The following is a 19,684-nucleotide window of genomic DNA, read 5'->3' as shown; positions in this document are numbered from 1 at the left end:
CATCAAAAGCTTGGCAACAAGTCAAGGGGTGTGGAGTCCACAGTCAGTGCTTGTGTGTCAGCAGGAGGAGGGCACAGGGGCTGACTTACTGTAACGTGAGGCAGCAGGCAAGGGAGATACCCTGCTCTTTGTACATCAAACTGAGCAGGATTAAGGTATAATTGACAGAACATCACCACTTAAACGTCTTAACCACTTGTATGATATTCAGCAGTTAACAGTGAACAGGAATCCCACATCTCTGACCACAGTTTTTCTTCTGCATTACCCAATACATTTTTCTAGTTATGCTGAGGGATTTACTATGCTCTCTGTCAGACAGCATCCAAGAGTTCATTTGTGACACTATGGATATTTATGAGAAAAACTGTGCAAGTGCCAGGAGATAGTCAGTTTGGCATTTTGACTGAAAGGAGACTATGTCATATGCAAGCCATCATGTATAATGTGTATTTTTGTATTCCCTGCATTTGGTTTGCCAAGGTTGTAAAAATAAACTTGCAAAGTGCAGCACATGGGGCACTGGTGTCCTCTGTAACACAGGCTGCAGGCAGAGCCTGGATGGTGCACTGGCACTCAGGCTCTGTGTGAGACTTGGTGTTCCCTGAGTGGGACCTGTTTCACCCTGCTGCCCTGTGGTTTGGGCTGGGAGGTGGCTGGGGCACCCAGGAAAGGCTCAGGGTGTCCAGCCATGGACAGAGGGTGGTGGGAGGTGGGCTGGGGCAGTCAGCTGGAGGAGCTGCTGAGGTATGAGCGCAGCGCTGCTGCCCGGAAAGTTTTCTTTTCCCCTCAAAGTGACAGCTGTACATAGCTTCAGGAGAAACTGTGCTGAAAGTAGCCAAAAGGAGAAGAGAAAAATCTCTCAGGGTCGAGGGGGGACAAACTCATGTGGCATTGCAGCCTCTCTGCTTAAGAGACAAGGCTAATGAGAGCTGAGCATCTGTTGCTATATAATGCCCTGTGCTGAAGAGATGGGATGATTTTCCAAAATAGCAGAACCTGGGGTGAGGATGGGGTTAAAGACACATTCTTCCCTCTCAAAGACTGCACACAAGTTTACACACTAAATACTGTTTTAAGCACAACCCAATTTGTAAAACAACTGTAAAGAAAAGTTTTACTATTTGTACCTTTTCGGGGGGGCATACTTATATATAAGCTGAGATCAGTTTTTCCTCTCTGTTGCAGAGATTACAGAAATAATTTTCCTCTCTTTTGCTCACAAGACCTTTTTCTTATGAGTTGTAGGAGTTGGGCATTTGGAGGGATTCCTTCCTTAAATCAGATGTTTCCACTTCTCTTTAATTCTTTGGGTTTTTTACACCATTGTGTTCCTCATTGAGGCAAACTTTTTCCCAGCCTTCACCTGACCTGTCTCTGAAAATCAAATTTCCCCCACTTCAGTGCACTTTAGCTAGGAGCTAAGGAGCTCTTGTTCAAGATTGTCACCTCAAATCTAGCTACCCTGTGGGGCTGTGCCACCTTGTAGAGCACAGAAGGAATCTTAGAAGACAATGTATTTTGCTTTACCGTCATGTGAGGTTGGCCAGAGTGCCTCAGGTGGACCTCCCTCCTAGTGTGAGCCATTGCTATGTAAGAGGCTGCTCAGAGTTGAGCACTTGTGCAGTAGAGGTCAAGCTGGAGGAGGAAAAACTTCACATCTGGGCACTGCAGTGGTGCGAGGCCACCAGTATCACCCAGGTTGTAAAATGAGGTTCAAGGCACTCTCCTGCTCCCTTGGCCCTCCTGGAGACCTTGTAGGTGGCCATATCATCATGGCAATTTGAGATGGGGGCTGCTGGAGAGATGGGGGTTTCACCTTGTGGAGATTTTTATTTCTCCAGGGCAGAGCTGAGATTTTGGTACTGCTATGTGGTAGTGATATAGACAGCAAGAGTGATGAGGGACAAAGTGATGTGTTGATACAGGTGGATGGGTGGTCTTAATTCAAAAGAAATATCCACAAGCAGCTTTTAAAATCAATATTATTTTTGCCAGCCATAAATTTGCATTCAGTATTCTTTGAGAGCTCATTTGACCCCAGACCTGCTTGCTTTTCTGATTTTATATGGAAGCTGAAGGGTGAATTAGTGGCCACAGTAGTACTGCTTGTGCTCTGTCTGACTGACCACATCTTCCCCCACCCCCTAGGTTTAATTATCTCTAATTTTGATTTATGCCATTGTTTGCATAGATAGTACCACAGATCAGCTCCTCCTAGGGAACAGCAACCTGTAGACATAAACAAAGAGGTTTTTGTCAGCTATTAATGGCAACATTGATTAAACTCCCATTGATTTGGTAGCCTGCCGAAAAGCTCATAAAGCAGAAAACTAAGTTGTTCATTAAACTGGCCAGGATGTAGGTGCCAGGATGTGGATGCCTACTGTATATTGAGTTTGTTTCAGCTGCATGGTGTCTCCAGCAGGAAATGCAAACTCCTGTTGTCATCCTGTTGTGCTGCAGGAGACCTTCTTAACATTTTCCCTTTCCTTTCCTTCACAGATGATGCCAGCTCAGGAAAGGACAGCCAGGTGCCTGAAGGCTCCAACGGAGAATATGAAGATCATTCTGGGAAGCAGTGGGGTAAGGAACAGTGTGTGTTTTGTTGTTTTCCTCGGTTCTTGGTTCAGTGCTGTTCTCATGGCACATTTCTCAGTTGCTGATGGAGAGGAAAGGCAGAGCGACTGGAGTGAGTTCTCCCTACATATGGTCAAATAATAAACAGTGTCTGCTGAATGTGTTGGTGTGAATGGATTCCATCCAAGGGTCCTGCAAAATACAGCCTGTGGTTGGCCCTAGGGCCTCCTGCCATTTACCCCAGCATGGCTCTCCCTTGTATTTGTTTTTCTGGGCAGTGACTTTCTTTTGCATGTGCAGCTATTACAGCTTTCATAGACTCCCTATAAAAAGCATATTGACTTTTACAGCAGTATTTCCAAAAGTCTTCAGTGCCAACATAACATTCTCCAACTGAGGGCAAATGGGAGGTCTGACTTCACTTCAGGAGAATTAGCACTAAGCCAAGATGAGTATTTTTTAAAATCACCCCTCTTTTAGACACCTGCCTGAACTTCTCCAAGCCCTGGACTGTTCAGGCAGAAGATTCTGTTGCTGTTACAGAGCTTTGGGGAACTGCTAAAATCTCATTTGGAACAGGCTCTGAATCACCACAGGACTGGCAGGCCCAGTTTGGTCCAAGCACTCTTGAAGGACAAAATGTTGTCAGTCTGATGCCAAACAGCTTTTGGCCATTGCTGACAGGAGTGTGATGTGAGTTTTTGAGCTCAGTGGATGAAGCACGGCATTTCCATTTTGCTCGTGCATTACATGCCTCTTTACTTTTAAAATACAGAGATGGCTTTGTATCACATTTGTGGCCAGGGAAAGCCTCACAGCAGTGGTAGGGGTGGAACTTGACAGGTTTTCACCATATGAGTCCCCACCACTTAAGCTGGGGCCAGTTTTCTTCAGGAGATGACAAACAAGGGATGTGATGTGCTGTGGTGTAGTCCAGGCTACACTTGAATTATATATCTGGGCATGGGGCAGCAATAGGGGATACACACCATAAAGTCACCCCGAGACATTATCTCAGTCTGAGCTTGTCTGGGGAGAAAAAGGTAAACTCCACTCATTCTGGAAAGGGATGACAACATTTTAGAGCTGGAGGAAGGGTGTCTTAGACAAACTACAGGTCAGGAGTACTTCAGGAGGGGTTCAGCAGCTAGTACAAAGCTGCCATCTCTTCACTCATTACCATGGTGCTCCTGGTAGAGCTGCTGGATGATAGATCAGTATGATGACACAACAAAAGTATTACAAAGAAAAGATGTAAGCCCTACTAAAATTATTAGGCACTGACAATCTCATATCAGACCATGTTTTACTCTGTGCTGCCCTGGCCCAGTTCTTTGTGCTGCGAGTGTTCCTGAACCTCTGTTTTTTCCCCTGTCCCTCCTCCTCACCTCTCCCTAAGCAGAGAAATGCCTGGGATTGGCCATGCACCCACCTAAACCCTTTCCATCCAGCACTATTCACCAGTAAATTGCTGGTGTGAGCTGGTGTGGCGGGAGGGTCAGTGTGTGACTGCAGGTTGCTGGAGGATGATGGGTGAAAATGCAGTTTGTGTTGTCGCAGTCCTGGGCCCTGGAGAAGTGTGAGAGGAGAAGCATGGTAAAAAAAAAAGGTCATCTTTGCTTTCTATCTACCATCACAGAGTGGTATCTCTGGGGAGAGCAGGGAACTGGTGTGGGGAAAGATAGATACCCCCACCCACGTCTTCCCACAACTGACTGAGCTCTTAACTGGACTTGAAAGTATTTCAATACTTAGTCCTATTGTGACTCCTTCTTTGTAATTAAAACGAAAGCCAGAAGTCATAGTGACTGTCACTACATGGAGGTAATGGTGGTAGATGACAGAAGACAACATTTTTCATATAGTCACCTCACTTTGTATGAGAAACATCTGACAGAAGCCTTAGGAACTGATCCATGCCTCTCAAGGTGTTCCACAGAGAGAGGAGACCGCTGAATTCCTTCACAGGTCGTTGTGCTGACAGATTTCCATTGTATTTAATTTTCATTAGTTTTGAATAAATCATCATGGTAAACAGCATTTCAGCCAGGAACACATACACAACACTGTCTCTTTGTCCCCATCCACTTGTGTTTTCCCTTGTTCTTGAGTGGGTCATAATTTATACTGTACAAATGTGTGGTTCATGTTTATGAAGCAAATGCCAAGTGATGTGGAGGAGAACAAGCATGTGAATAACAGAAGCACTTTGTAATGGCATTTGCTGGCACTCCAACAAGCAAAACTGTAAATGGTACAGATTTGGGGACAGACATTTAGCATCAACTCAAAAGAGACCTTTTCTGCCTGTCTCTCACAGTGCTGCTGCTCCTCTTTCTCCTTTGTGCTTGCTGGGTCTCTTTTTCTCTCTAATGCGTGTGTGTCTCTCTCTTTCTCCTGTTTGTTAACTGGCTTTTCTAAACTTGTCCAATTCAGGCTTTTGTCAAGGAAACATTCAGGACTGTGTAAATGGGATCTGGTTTCAGCATATTGCACACAGCCTGGAGTAGCTTTTGAGACCACATAATCACTTAACCTTTTTTAAACAGAAAGAAAGAAAGCCAGAAAGAGCCAGAGGAGTGTAGCTTTACCTGTACTTTGGTATATATTTGGGCAACCGTGTATGAGGAGTGAATGCAAAACTCCAGACAGACTCATGGGAGTCACAGTGGGAGGAAAACCAGAAATGTTAAAGACCTGCATTTTTGAGTGGAAAGAGTTTCTGTCTTACAATGCCCTTGCTGAGCAGGGACTCCACTGAGTCCTTCCGAGAGCTCAGAGTCACTCATTCATCTTTTCAGTCTGCTGGGGAAGTGTGACTGTCCTGGCTCCATCTTGCTCTTCGGTATGTTAGTCCCAGCTCAGGAATCCTATCCATGAGGATCTCCCCTCTACTTGGACCTGGAGTTCCTGGTCTCAGAGTCAATTACTGCCATATTAGAGAGTAACTGTTCAGACCCATTACATGGCTGATTCCTGACCTCTCTATGAGCCTTGCAGACATTTTCTCAATTTCCACAATGACAGCCCTTATCAGCATGTCTCCCTCGGCTCAGACTGAAATTTGGGATGTCATTGCCCACAGTGTGCAGCTCTGACAGGGTTCATTGTCAGGGAGGGGGATTGTCTTTGCTGTGAGGGGGCCTCCTGCAGCAGACCCCAAAGGGAACACCCAGCAATTCAGGCACCACGACCTGTAGAAGGGGTTAGTATGTCACACTTGCTGCTCAGCTGTCACGGCAAAGACTTCCAGTGCCGGAGTTACTCCGGTTCATTGGATTACACATGAAAGCCTCTGCATGGAGAGCAAAGCATTTCTGAGCAGGAGTTTGAAATAACATGGAATGGCTGGGACCCAAAATGACAGCCATGGGGGCAAGGGAAGGCTGTGGAGACAGATGGTTTCCCCTACGGAGCAGCACTCTGCAGAGAGGGGTATGCCAAAGGGTGTCCTCTTCCAAGAGGGAGGGATGTTGGCCAAGGCTGCAGGGGGGTGAGGACTAAGGGATATGCTCACAAACCTCAGAGGGCAATGGCTGCCATTCCCCAGTGCTTGGGGATAGGAAGCTGCAGACCAGCCTCTTCCATTCAGGAAAGCTCCACTACAATGCACATCCTAGAGCTTCTGGCCCTCAGCCCTGGGCAGCAGGGCTGGCTGTCAAGCAGAGAGTCCCACCAGGCCATCCCATAGCTGCCCAAGGAATCCCTAGAAGTGCTTAAAAAGCATGTAGTTGTGCTGCTTAGGGACATGGTTCAGTGGTGGAGCTGGCAGTGTTAGATTAATGGTTGAACTCAATGATCTTAGAGGTCTTTTCCGACTTCAACAATTCTATGATGGGCTTAGTTAGAAGTGTCCCTGGACTAGCCTTGTGTAGTTAAAGTAACTGTGAGAAATTTGTCATGTCTTTTAAATTCTTCATTAAATTTCAGATTTTACCAGGTGAGAGCCCTGCGTTTCTCTAAGTTTCTTGTCTCTGCTCTTAGAAGTATTGGTGATTTCTTTGCTGAGACAAGATGACTGCTTTAACCCATGCTTCTATCCACCAGCAGCTATTGCTTCAGATTCTCCAGTTTTGGGAAGGACTGGCATGGGGTATCCTCTAATAACAAACTCATAGAGTTTTATTGGATCTTTCCATTTCTTTGTTTGCTTCTTTGGACCATTCAGCTTGAAGGCTTTGTAAACTGGAGCTGAATGAATTGCATACATTTAAGTTCAGATCAATGTACAGAAGTCTGTCACACTTCTAAGACTTTCCTACATATTGAAAAGATGCTGACTCTTCTTAAGTCCCAGTAAAGCCACTGAGAACTAAGGGGTAAAACATCTTCAGAAAATGAAGCTTCATGTGACAAGCAAAAAATTGAGAAAATGGTCAGCATGACAGGAATCTGAGTTGTTTTCCTTTGGTCTTGGCTAAGGGCTTTGTGGAATATGGTAACAATTACAGTGTGATTATGGGGCCGCATTTTGCCTTCAGCTGCAATAGCGTGATTTTGGTATTATTTTGTGAGATGGTCTGGTGCAATTGCTTTACAGACACAGAAATTCTGGGGTTGTGCCATGCAGAAGGTTAGTGCAGTGGTCAGAGCAGTCCAGTAGACATTCATATGCATCGGGCTGGGTGGTGAATCCCTTCTAAGGAAAACAGTTCGAGCTGATATGAGGGAGAGTGATACGCTGGTATGTACAGGGCTGCCTCTCAGGCAAATTTGGCCATAAGACTTGACAATAGTTTCCTTCTTTGCTCATGTCCTGTGCTCACCACAGTCCATTCTGATGCCTTTTGCAGCCCGGCCCAGGTTCACTCAGCCTACCAAGATGAGACGGAGAGTGATCGCCCGCCCCGTTGGCAGCTCCATCCGCCTCAAGTGCGTGGCCAGTGGCAACCCCAGGCCTGACATCACATGGCTGAAGGACAACAAGCCCCTCACTCCCCAGGAGATTGGGGAGAACAAGAAGAAGAAGTGGACATTGAACTTGAAGAACCTGAAGCCAGAGGACAGCGGGAAGTACACCTGCCGGGTGTTTAACAAAGTTGGAGAAATCAATGCAACGTACAAAGTTGAAGTGATCCGTAAGTGCAGCCTCTGGGAGGGAGAGCAAAGAGGGGCCTTTGAGAAGGGGGCTGGCTCAGTCAAAACAGTGCAATGGCAAGGGTGCAGTGTTGATAGCTGGACAGGGAAATGGGGAAGTGCTAAAAACATCAGAGGGAAACATTACTGAAATGAACCTGAAACCTGGGCAAGACAGAGTAGCAACAAGACCGTTTAGGAGCTGAAATGAGGACAGGTACTTGGGAAACAATCATCTCCACAGGCACCTGCGTGGTGGAAGTTTACCATTGCCCAGTTCAGTCTTCTACAGGAGAGGCAGTTCCAGGACAGACTGAGCACTAACAGAGAAAGCCCTTTCAAGTACATGGAGTGGGGGGGGAATATGTAGGATAGCCCAGATTATTATGTCAGAATGGCTGAAACCAGTCAATTCAAAATTTAATCTAGAAGTCTCCCAACAGAATTAGCAGAAATCTTATGTCTACAGTCACTGGCCAGACAAGGCTTTAGGGCCAAATTCTAAAAAACATTTGGCCATCTGAAGGTCCAAGCAGGTACAAATAAGTTACTAAAAAAAAGCCCAAAACACCCGCTAGGGTCTTGCCTGTATCTTTAGATGCCTACATAGCTTTAAAGATTCAATCCTTAGAAGATGAGCTGTGGGGGATTACCCTGCATTGTGGTGAGGTAAATTGCTCTTCTTACTATCTAGCTATTCTGATTCTTGCTCTCTAATCTCCTGTTTCTCCTATTATTGCTGAGGATAATGATACTCAAATCCTTCCTAAGTTTACCAGAGAAGAGGTCTTATTCTTAAATCATTGTGCTTTGCCTATGGCATCATCATAAGTTGTCATGGACATGATTACAGAGTAGCCAACTCAAGAAAGAGGAGAAGATGAGCTGAGTGGAGGGAAGATTGAATAGCCTTCATTAATGAGGAGCAGGGGCATGGAGGGCTATTTCCAGCCACTTGGAAAGCATGTTGTTTGTCTCTGCATACATTTTAGCATGAGAAAGTTTATCCCAGTGTGAAAGATGGTTCTTAAAGGTAAAGATCTGTTCTCTGATAAGTCCTTTCTCTAGAATCACAGAATTAAAAGCACATGTGGGAAGCTCTGTTGGGCTCTGAAGGCACAAACCTGCTGGACATCTGGGATTGATAAAGATGCAGCTGTGTGGAGACAGTAAAAACATGTGTTTACACTAAAACCAGGAGCAGAGGCAGGGAAATGAATCAAGCCCCATCCTAATGGCAGCTGTGGCATTTTCACTTCATCAAAACCAGACAGCACCAGGAACAAACCCCTTTCTGTGTCCCTGTTTATCTTGGTTTTTATCAACTTAGAGATGCATGTAACCTTTGTTTTCATTAGCTTTTGCTGGCTAGGAGTGAAAACAGTAACCAAAGCTGGAACTAGAGTCAAGGAGATAAGGGCATTAAGCAGTTTTCAGACATCTTTCTATTTTTAACATCATTCTGTGGAGCATTACAGGTTTTATTCAATTTCCTCCTCCCCCCCCCCCCCGAGCCTTACCTCCTAAGTCCTGCTTTTCTAAGTCTCAGTCTCCCCGGCTGCAATTGCTGCTCACAGTCCCAAGGCAAAGCCTACAGGGACTACTGCGGTATTTTTGTTTCCCAAGCACATCTTTAGAGCCCTCCTTATCCCAAGTTTTTGAAAGAGGGTCCATTGTTCCATCCTCTCACTCCAAAGCCGGTGCTGGTGGGAGCTGTTTTGTTATGTGCTCAATCCAACAGTGTTTGCCATCAAAAGGAGCTGATGATTGCCAGCAGTTACCACCCACTGTGATACCGTAATTTCTCCTGTGCCTAGGATAGAGGTTTGCAGTACCTCCTTGTCTGGAAACTATGACTGATTTATCTGATCCTAACACTAAAAAAAAAAAATCCAAACATTCCTCAGAATGAGGCATACATTTTTCCTTTCACTTTATGTGGTGCTGACACAGCTTAGACTTACGATCATGCTGGAAAGGATGGCCTTGTGAAGTTCTTCAGTTTGATTTCCTTTCCCTCCATCTTGTTTCCTGCCTTACCTGAGGCTTGAGGCAAAAATAATTTGTGAAAAAGGAAAGATTTTGTTACTGGTTAGAAAAGCGAAAGTGTTCTGAGCTCATCCTCCACAAAAAAATTTCTCCGTAGTGACTGTGGTGATGGTTATACCAAAGAAAGGAATGATAAAAGCAGGGAGGTGAGCATGAAGTTAAAGTCTTCCTTGCTGGTAGTGCCTGTGGTCTCAGCTCTTCCAGCAGTTGATGACATGGCATAGGATTACTTCCAATAGAGTTTGGTCCCCATGAACAACTACCAGGCCCAGCTTGAGAGGTGACAGGTATCTTCTGAAGGACTTTCAGACCAAAGATGAGAATATCCACAGCCTGCCATATTCTGTGAAAGAAGGGGTCTTTCCCCATCAGATTTTGTCTTTCCATAGGGAACATTTGAGAAGGCCAAAGGAAGAAAGAATATGTCTCACCCCACCCCTCACTATCCCCAAACTGGGAGTAGCCACAGTAGTTCTGGTGTGGGTTCTTAACAGATAAGTATTTGTAAACAATCTGGTAAAAACCTGAGGTTGTGTCTGAGAACACATAAAGGCTCTCTCTTGGAGCCTGTAAATGGACATGTAAATGTCATGGTTGTAAGAGACACACCATCACAGAATCACAGGTAGGAGAGTTGTGCAGTGTGCAGAAGAGAGGGATGAAGAAAATCTTCCAAAATATAAGGGCTCAGAGGGTAACCATACGTTACTCCAGTTCTGATGCAGGGAGAAAAGGAACTTCCTTGTTGTAAACAGGAAGATTCAGGCTGAGCATGAGAACACACTTGCTAAACCTCAGACAGTGGAGGAGTTGTCTGGAGAGACTGGAGAGCATATACCATTGGAGGCTTTGGCAGAGGCTGGGCAAATGTTTGCAGAAATCTCAGCCTGCCCTGGGGCAGGGAGTTGGACTAGACTATCATTTTGCATCCCTCCTACACCTTTTTCCTATGTTTCTGCAATTGCAAGTTACTGAGATTGGCAAACACCTTTCCCCATGGAGCTCCCTGTGTTTCTGTGCAGAGAGGACGAGGTCCAAGCCCATCCTGACAGGGACACACCCTGTCAACACGACAGTGGACTATGGTGGGACCACATCCTTCCAGTGCAAAGTGCGCAGCGACGTCAAACCCGTCATCCAGTGGCTGAAGAGGGTGGAGTACGGCACGGAGAGCAAGTACAACTCCACCATTGATGTGGGGGGGCAGAAGTTCGTCGTGCTGCCCACAGGGGAGGTCTGGTCCCGCCCAGATGGTTCCTACCTGAACAAACTGATGATTACTCGAGCCAAGGAGGAGGATGCAGGGATGTACATTTGCCTCGGGGCAAACACCATGGGCTACAGCTTCCGCAGCGCTTTTCTCACAGTCCTGCCAGGTGAGTTGGGACATTTTCCCTCATCTGTACCACTAGTCTGCATCATGGTGTTTAATAATTCAACTACTGATGCCCATTGGCTCCCTGGCCCTCTGTGGTGCTGTGCAATTTAGGCTAGCCCAGTTCTGATAAGAAAGAATGGGGGATGAAATCAGCCCTGATTTAAATCAGTCCCTGCTGAAATCCTGTTGATGATATTTCCTTTTCTCCCTTCATGGGGAATAATCACAGAATGGGTCAGGTTGGAAGGGACCACAGCAGGTCATCTGGTCCAACCTCCCTGCTCAAGCAGAGTCAGTCCAGAGCACGTGGCATGGGATGGTTCTGGAATATCTCCAGTGAGGGAGACTCCAAACCCTCTCTGGGCAATCTCTTCAGTGCTCAGTTACTGCACAGTAAAGAAATTCTGCCTCATGTTCAGGTGGAACTTCCTGGGCATCATTTTCTGCCCTTTCTTCTTGTCCTTTGCTTGGCATCATGGAGCAGAGCCTGCTCTTGACACCTCCCTGCAGATACCTATAGACATTGATGAGGTCCCCTCTCAGTTATCCAGGTGAAATAAATTGAATTATCTGCTCCTGTATGAAAGAGGATCAAGCTGAGAAAAGGTACTGCAGTTGCAGACACTAAATCACTTCAGTGATAGGCTGCAGGATGGGAGAGGGGAACTGAATAACAGCACAGTTTGCAACCTCATTCCCTAACATTTCCCCTTTCTCTTGCCCTTATTTATGTTGCTTTTACTGGTAAAAGGAAACAATGATGCAGGCCCATAAAATGAGAGAAGAATAAAAACTGTCCGGGTCACAAGGAAATGAAAAGAATGAGTGTGAAAACCAGAATGATTGATTAGTTAAATTCTTAGCCAGTGGTCCCCTGGGGCCCCTGTACCAAACTCACAGCTGCTGCCTTCTCTCCCCAGACCTCAGAGCTGGTGTCCACATCCAACTGAGACTGTATCAAATGTGTCTCAGACACACCATCCTTGCCTGGTCATTTTCTCCTTTGTCTTCTGACTATGCAGTTCTACCCTGATAAATATTTTGGATTTAGGACTACATTCTGTCAATACCAAGGGAAAACTGCATGGGTGGGATATAACTTAAAGCCTCTGGGAGTTTCTGACCTATGAGAGTCTGATCCAGCTCCCACTGAAATCAGGGGGAGAGTTTCCATGGATTTAAATGGGACTGTAATGAGGCTTCATGCCAGAACCAGAGCCTGCAGGCCTGTTGTTATTAGCAGTGATGGAGAAGGAGAACCCAGCTTGCCCTAAGATGCAAAGATGAGGCTGTAAAGCCATGAGTTAAAAAAGACCATTTTGTTTGTAAATCTACCAGATTTGACATAGACAGCTCTGAGGAACATGGACGAACATCAAAACACTTTTGTTTCAGCCCAACAGGATTTCTACCAACCGACATGAGGACTTCTTTTTTCATGGTCAGCTGATGGGTCAGTTTTCTGATCCTGTCATGTTTTTAACAGGGGGCTGGACCAGACTCCCCTTACAGCCTAAATTATTCTGTAATTTCCAGTGTTGGAGAATCAAAATTTCATCTGTCGAGGTCAAAGTATAGGTCTTCCTAACTTCAAAGAGACCACATGGTATATATTTAACATTTCAAACTACCCATAGGATTATTTGTCAAGGAGAGAAAAAGAAGTTAGTGTCTTAAAGAAGTTTAGCTTGGAAGTTAAGTGATACATATTTGAATATAGCATATTGAATGATTTAGATAGCCTGTGGTTTTTGAAGTTTCCAGGGGGTCTCCCTGCAAGCTGAATTCTGTACCTGGGTATGTTTCAAGGCATTGGATATTCCAGCTGGTAGCTATCTAGACAAGTATTTTCATAGCTAGAATCCTACCCCAGGATTCCTTTTGGGTCTATAAATCAGGAGATCAGGCTGAGAAACTGGAGTGGCTATCCAGGGATGTACAGACTGCCAACAGCAGAGAGATAAAGGAGGAGGTAGTTGTGAAAGATGATGTCTAAAGCATCTTATCTCCTCCAGTAGCTGAATTTATTGCCCTTGAAAAGCCAACAGCAGCTTCAAAGAGTCTGGTGGCAGTAGAGCCCATTTGGTCTAAGAAGCTGGGGACACACTTCAGTGCTGAATGAACTTGCAGTTCTCTATGCCTTGGAAACCAAGAGGGGCCACCAGCTCACCTACATTTTTCCCATCCTTCAGCCTTCCTCCCACACAAGAAACCACACAAGAAACTCAAAAGACAACGCCTCCAAAACCCTGCATTCATTCTCCCTGCCATGGTGGAGCGTTGTTGGGTAGCTCCAGGATTGTTGGACAGGATTGCTAGAGAGTGGCTGAAGCCCTTGCAGGCAGAGCTACATGTGGCAGAGGTGGGTGGCCAGCGTGCTGTGGCTCTGTGCAACCTGATTGTGCCTCCTGGGCTGCTGACAGTGAGGTTTTACTGACATGTCCTGTGTTGTGTCCTTCAGTTTGGGCAGCAAAGCCCACTCCGTAACAGAGTGAGTGTTAGGAAACTCTCTCAGGCTGGCTCTAGTGTGCATCCATTAAAGTTTGGATAAGAGAGTTATAAAATTCCCCAAAGACTCCCCTCCTGACCCCTAAACCAGAGAAAATGAGTTGCTTGTCCTTCCAGGAGCACTGAAAAGCAAAGCAGTTACCAAATATCATGTGCTGGCTTGATTTCTCCCTTGTTACTTGGTCTGGCAGAGTTGCCAGACAGCCTGTACAACAGCCAGCCCGTGTGACATCTGTTTTGAATCCACTTTGCCTGCATTTAATTAACTCTTTCTGTCTCTCTCCTGCCACCATGTCCAGATCCCAAGCCTCCCAGTGCACCTGTGCCCCCTTCCTCCGCCAGCAGCCTGCCCTGGCCTGTGATCATCGGCATCCCTGCTGGAGCTGTCTTCATCTTTGGGACGATCCTGCTGTGGCTGTGCCAGTCCAAGAAGAAGCCCTGCTCCCCTCCAGCTGCTGCCCCCGTGCACCGGCCGCAGCCCCGGGACAGGATCTGTGTCTCCCAGGTCCCCGACAAAGACTGCATCTCCTCCATAAACTACGAGGAATACGTTGCCCAGCAGCAGCATTTACTGTCCCAGGGGCCCGCCCTGGCCCCTGCCATGGCCTCCAAAATGTACCCAAAGATCTACACGGACATCCACACCCACACCCACTCACATGTGGAAGGCAAAGTGCACCAGCACCAACACATCCAGTACCAGTGCTAAGGGTTGGCCCCGTGTACTGTGGCTCGTCTGGGCTTTTCCTTGTGGTACCTCAGCAGAGACTGCTCCGAGTCAGCTCACACTGCCAGCAACAGGCAAAGCAGACAGAAAAGATTATATATGTAATTTTAAATATATATATACATATATATATAATTGTATATGCGTGTGTGTATGTGTGTATATATATATGTGTATATATCTATATCTATCTATATAAATATATATATAATAGAGAAAGACAGAGAGAGAAAAGAGATTTTTTTTTTTTTAATTATTGCAATCAGGATGTAGCCAAGGAATAATGAAGGATCTCCAAGTCACAGCAGAGAGGAAGCTGTCTCCAGCAGCAGAGCCTTCCTGGGTATTTTAATCAAAGTGGCAACAAGTGAGATGGGACACAGGGATGTGAACCACCACCTCCTTCCTTGTGTTACTGAAAGGAGCAGGTAGAGCAAGAGGTGTGTGTGGTACTTTTCTGGATGGGCACAGCTGTTCCTATGCCTGCTGTGCTTCATTTGCTTTGGTGGGAAGCCCCCAGACCTGTCCTGCTCCAAGTGGCTCGAGCTCTGATGTACTTGAGCTTCAGTGCCAAAGCACCGGGAGGCGTAACCCATTCATCTCTTCCAGGGAAAGAAATAACATAAGAGAGTCTGGAAAAATTAATTTCTGTTCACAAGGTGAAATGCCAGGTGCTTCTCAGTCGTGTTCATCACAATCAACTAACCAAGCTGGTTGGTTCAATTTCTGCAAGGTGAAGGCATCTTGTTTCGCATGGGATGTTCTGCAGATCAGCTCCACTCCCCTGGTCCTAGGACTCAGTGCTGCTGCCAGGAAAAAGGAAAAGAAGGAAAGAGGAACATTGTACAGAACAGCTTTATATTTATATTTAAGAAATAATAATAATTAATAATAATAATAATTGAACTGCTGATGGTGAAGAAAGCAAAACACACTGTCCTTCTCTGATGGCTTACAGTGACAAGCTACTGGATTTTCTGCATCAATGCAAAATACATGAAAGCATTAGAAAAAATAGTAAGAAGCAAAGAGAATGAAATAATCTTGTAGGAAAACAATGCATTTGAGAAATATCCACCTAGGTTGTGTGTGGTTGTTCCCTCCCCTCAGATATCATTTTGGAAATGGTAAAACATTGCAGTTCAAACAACAGTAAAAGCTGAAAGAAGAGAAAATAAATAAGGACTGTATTAAATACCTATATGGACTGGGAATGAATCCAATTGCAAAATATAAAACCTTTGTAATTCTATATAGATTTTAAACAGAAGTCATGTATATTTAATTTATTTTGTTAAACAAGAAAAGAAATGTATGATATTTTCCTCAAAACAGGCATTTCTATACATATTTTTGATCAAAGAAAATAAAGATTTTTTTTTTTTCAGGTTCTGTAGATGCCATGCTCAGAACACACTCGATGTAGCTTGTGACCAACTGTGCTTCTAACCTGGAGGCCACCTGTCTCTATGCCTTTTCACACTAGCCAGGTGTCATCTCCTGTCACCTCAGGTGCTGCTGGTACCATCCTGTCCATCAGAAACTGACCTTTTCCACTGTCTGTATTCTGACTGTGAGGGTCTGCAGTGGCCAGGTCACTTCTCATGGACCCCAGCCATCTTCAGTAGCAGAGTTCTCTGCTCACAGGGAAAGCTGTTTCACTATGCATTTCGGGGAGGGACGTGGGGAGGATCTTCCATTCGATTTTTAAGCACAAACCTGCAGTGGTTTGTTGGCTTGTTTGTTTGTTGGTTTTTTTAAGAAAATTTTGTAAATCAAAGCATAATAATTTGTGAGGCTGTAAAAGGAGCTTTGGCCTCAGGGTGCTTGGAGGGGAAATCATGAAATGTAGGTGAAACACTTAATTTGTAACTGCAGCTGCTTTAGGAGCCAGTGGAGGGTGAGCTGGGCACAGTGAGGAGAGAACACAGGAGCTGCTCCCCTTCAGGGGGGCTTGAACCTTCCTTCTGCTGCACACTATGGAGAGGCACCCAGCTCTTCAGGAGCCAAAATTTTCTTTGGAGAAGGCGGGTTTAGCAATGTTGCAACTGTTTCTCTTCTTTTCATTTAGAGTTTGATGGTTTCAAAAAAAAAAAAAAAAAAAAAAGGAAAATTTGAAACACTCTAATTTTTAAGTTTGGAGTTACTTCCTTCTGAAGCCTGTTCCATTAAAGAGATCCAGCTCTCCATTTAAGAGTGAGATACTTTATTTAATCTGAAACAAAGCTGTGCTTTAGGCTTTGCTTTTCTCTGAACATTTCTGAAGGTATTTGCTGTGTGTTGACCTGCAGTGATTTTTTCTGGTGGTTTGTTTGAATCACCAGCAAACCAAACAGTTCCCTGTTTGCTCAGCCATGGTGCTGTGAGATGGGGCCCCGATTCAGTGAAACATGTCAGCTCCTGCTTGCTTAACCAATACATTCTGCTCCAAAAAGTCCCTTTCTTGCCTTAGGAGTATGTTATCCATGTAATAACCCCTAGAGGAAGACCATCCCTCATGATGGTCCTCCTGTAGAGGTTGTAGTAAAGCAACCCATTGATAACTAGTATTTTTCAGCAGGAGGGTTCAGCTAAACTTTGTTAACAAAACTTTATGAAATCCCTAAAATTCACATTAAGGATATCTTCATATGCATCCTGTCAGCTTCAGGGAGAGCTGAGAGGAGCTTAAATGTGAGCACTGATACAAGTCATGGATATAAGGCATGATTTAGGCAGGAGTTCTTAATGGCTGTAGTATACTGAGTCATTTCATTAAAAAAATTAAATAAGCCTCTATACAGTAAGGGCATCACCTTTATTTCAAGAAGACAGTAAGTGTATGTTTCCATGAGAGATACTAAGGACTACATCTCATTATCTTGTGCCTGTGAGAAGCTACTTACTACATCATAATGTCCCAAACTCCTGCACATTCCAGCAGCATTAGGGGCATGGCAAAGGGCAGGATTCCCCTGTATGCCCGTGGCCTTTCTCTGCTTTCTGGGCCAGTGTTGCAGCAAGGAGACACTTGTAACCCATGCTCTGTGAGTGGTACTGACACCAGCTTCAGAGGTGGAGGTGAACTGGGTTTGTGTGGTTCAGCCCAAGGCAAACCCTGAGGGATTTTCTAATGGCACCAGTTCAAGTGGCAGCTCTATGTCTGAGCCTCAGAGAGAGTTAAGAGAAGCACTCCTGCATTTCCCATACAGCACAGAATTCCAGGCTGTGCACAGCACTCTCCACCAGTGCCTTCTGCCCTTTGCAACCCAGCTGCAGAGTGCTAGATCATGCAGTCAAAAACTTTATATTTTGCCAGATGGCTCAAGTGGAAGGAGTGTCTTCTTCCAGCTCTTTAAAGCTCCTGAATTAAAGATAAATCTCTACTGCTGCTGACAGAGCTCTCCAAAGGCACATGTTGCATTAAACTACCCATTGTGGATGATGCATCATCCCAGCTCTCAGCCATGGCACTGAGAAGGCAGCTCTGGTTTTGGGTGCACCATGGAAGATGCTATAAAGGTCTTGATTTGCAGAAAGCATGGGGATTTCATCCTGCCTCAGGTATCTGCTCCATCTTGAGCACCAAAAATGGTGTGAAACTTCCCCCCAGGAAAATACCATCCTATGCCCTGCTCAGGAGGGGCTATGTTTTTGTCTGGGCCTTGCACTGGCTGGCTGTGCCTGGGTGGATTTCACATTTTTGAGGAATTCTTTTTCCTTCGCAGGGTACCTGCAAGCACTCTTCTGAGTCACTCTGTCCCAAGCCCTACTGCATGCCATTGAATTTTAGGGCTTGGTTGTGCTTTGCATATATTGCAAAGTCTTCCGTAGTTTAAATAAATTCAACCAGGTCATGCTTGTGTATGAATAAGGTTTTTATTCAGTGGGAAAAGATTTGGATACATCTTCATTCCTGAATAGAGGGTGTTCAAAGAAAACCATTGTCTTGTTGGTAGTAACTGACCCTATGTTGAACACAGAAGATTTTTTATGTATTTGTATACATATGCATATAGGCATATAGATGTACGTGCCAGACTGTGATACAGAAGGCAGTTGTACTTTTAAAACCTTGGAGCTTCAAAGATCAAAGGAATTTTGGGCTTAATACCCACTATCTTTGTTAATTTTATTTGCATTACAGATCAAACATGGCTTTACCTGCCAGTTTGTGCATGGCATTTTAAAACTTTGTATGGACAATCCTTCTGTGGTCGGTCCCTTTCGAACTGAAAACTTATCAGACGTTGAAGATAAAAAGTGTTCTGTGGTTTTCAATTTTGGTGACAAATACAGTAACTGAACACATCAAAGGAGACAGAATGGCACAGTGTGTCTGTGGCTTTGTAATAAAAGTTGCAGGAAAAAAAAGGAATAAAAGCCTGGTATTGTGTTAATATATGTTAGAGTTCTGTGTTTTGAAGGGAAGGATGGCTCTGTGTGGGTGGGTGTGTGTGTTAGCACATATCAGGAGTGCTGGCAGGACAAAGCAGACATTATTGTAAAGGTACCTGTGTGCCACAGCTTGGTCTGATATTTTGCATGGGTTCTGTGCATCTAGCAGGGGCATTATTTTTTAATGGTTTGGGAAAGGTTTCTGGTTTTTAGTGAAAAAGGGCAGTTTTTAATCTGTTCATTTCTAGAGCCAAATGCTGTAACTGCACTAGGAGCCAAATTTTAATTAGCAAGATGAAATTTTGGAGTACCTGGAGTGGAGGAGGGATTTCAAGGTCAAACTCAGCACCTCCACCTTTTTTGAGGCAAACCTGTGAGTGTCTCACTATTCACTCCAGAGGCAGCAAATGTCCAAGCTGTGACATCTTAAGTTCAGAAAAGCTGGCCCTCATCCAAACTTCATCTTGACCTGACCTGGGCCTCTGACCCAAAGATCCCTGTGCAGAAATTGCACACTTGTGGTGCGAAAGAGAAAATATTTGTCTGTTGACTCCATTTCTGTGGCTGTCTGAAACTCTTGAGAGGTTTGAAATACTGAAATAAAGACCTGGGGAAGATGCAGAGGTGAGCAAACCCTGGGAGGTGGTAAGATATTCATGGAGAATTTATCATGGCTTTCCTACCTGGGCAGCACCTCTGCCTGTATGTGGTACTTTGAGCATGCCCAGGACTCTGAATTGCTCAAAGCTGATTATTAACATGGGATCATTTAGATTGGAAAAGATCCTTACAATCATTGAATTACTCCCCACACAGAGCTTGTTCCAGCTCTTGCAGGTGCCAGTGGGAAAAAAATCCCTGCAATGTCCATTGGGAAACAAGTTGGACACATGGAGCCATTGCAAGGGTTTGACATCTTTGCACTGGCTGCCTCATTGGCACAGAAAGATGGGGCAGAAATTAATGGTCCCAGTGTGCAGCCAGACACA

General features: G+C 45.0%; 1 protein-coding gene across 7 annotated transcripts in view; it reads left to right on the top strand.

The window, feature by feature from the left end:
- The window catches only part of FGFRL1 (fibroblast growth factor receptor like 1), a 171,166-nt gene extending 152,465 nt beyond the window's left edge, over positions 1-18,701 (top strand). For all 7 annotated transcript variants that reach the window (XM_069014672.1, XM_069014670.1, XM_069014677.1 and 4 more), the window contains 4 exons: positions 2,506-2,586; positions 7,374-7,658; positions 10,728-11,081; positions 13,891-18,701. In XM_069014672.1, the coding sequence (XP_068870773.1) occupies positions 2,506-2,586; positions 7,374-7,658; positions 10,728-11,081; positions 13,891-14,300 (1,130 nt within the window). In that variant the 3' untranslated portion in view covers positions 14,301-18,701. The remainder of the gene's footprint in view (positions 1-2,505; positions 2,587-7,373; positions 7,659-10,727; positions 11,082-13,890) is intronic.
- Positions 18,702-19,684: the final 983 nt, after the last annotated feature.

The sequence above is a fragment of the Aphelocoma coerulescens genome, chromosome 4, assembly GCF_041296385.1.
Source record: "Aphelocoma coerulescens isolate FSJ_1873_10779 chromosome 4, UR_Acoe_1.0, whole genome shotgun sequence".
Taxonomy (NCBI): domain Eukaryota; kingdom Metazoa; phylum Chordata; class Aves; order Passeriformes; family Corvidae; genus Aphelocoma; species Aphelocoma coerulescens.
Note: the sequence above shows the minus strand (reverse complement) of the source record. Positions and strands in the feature narration are given on the sequence as shown.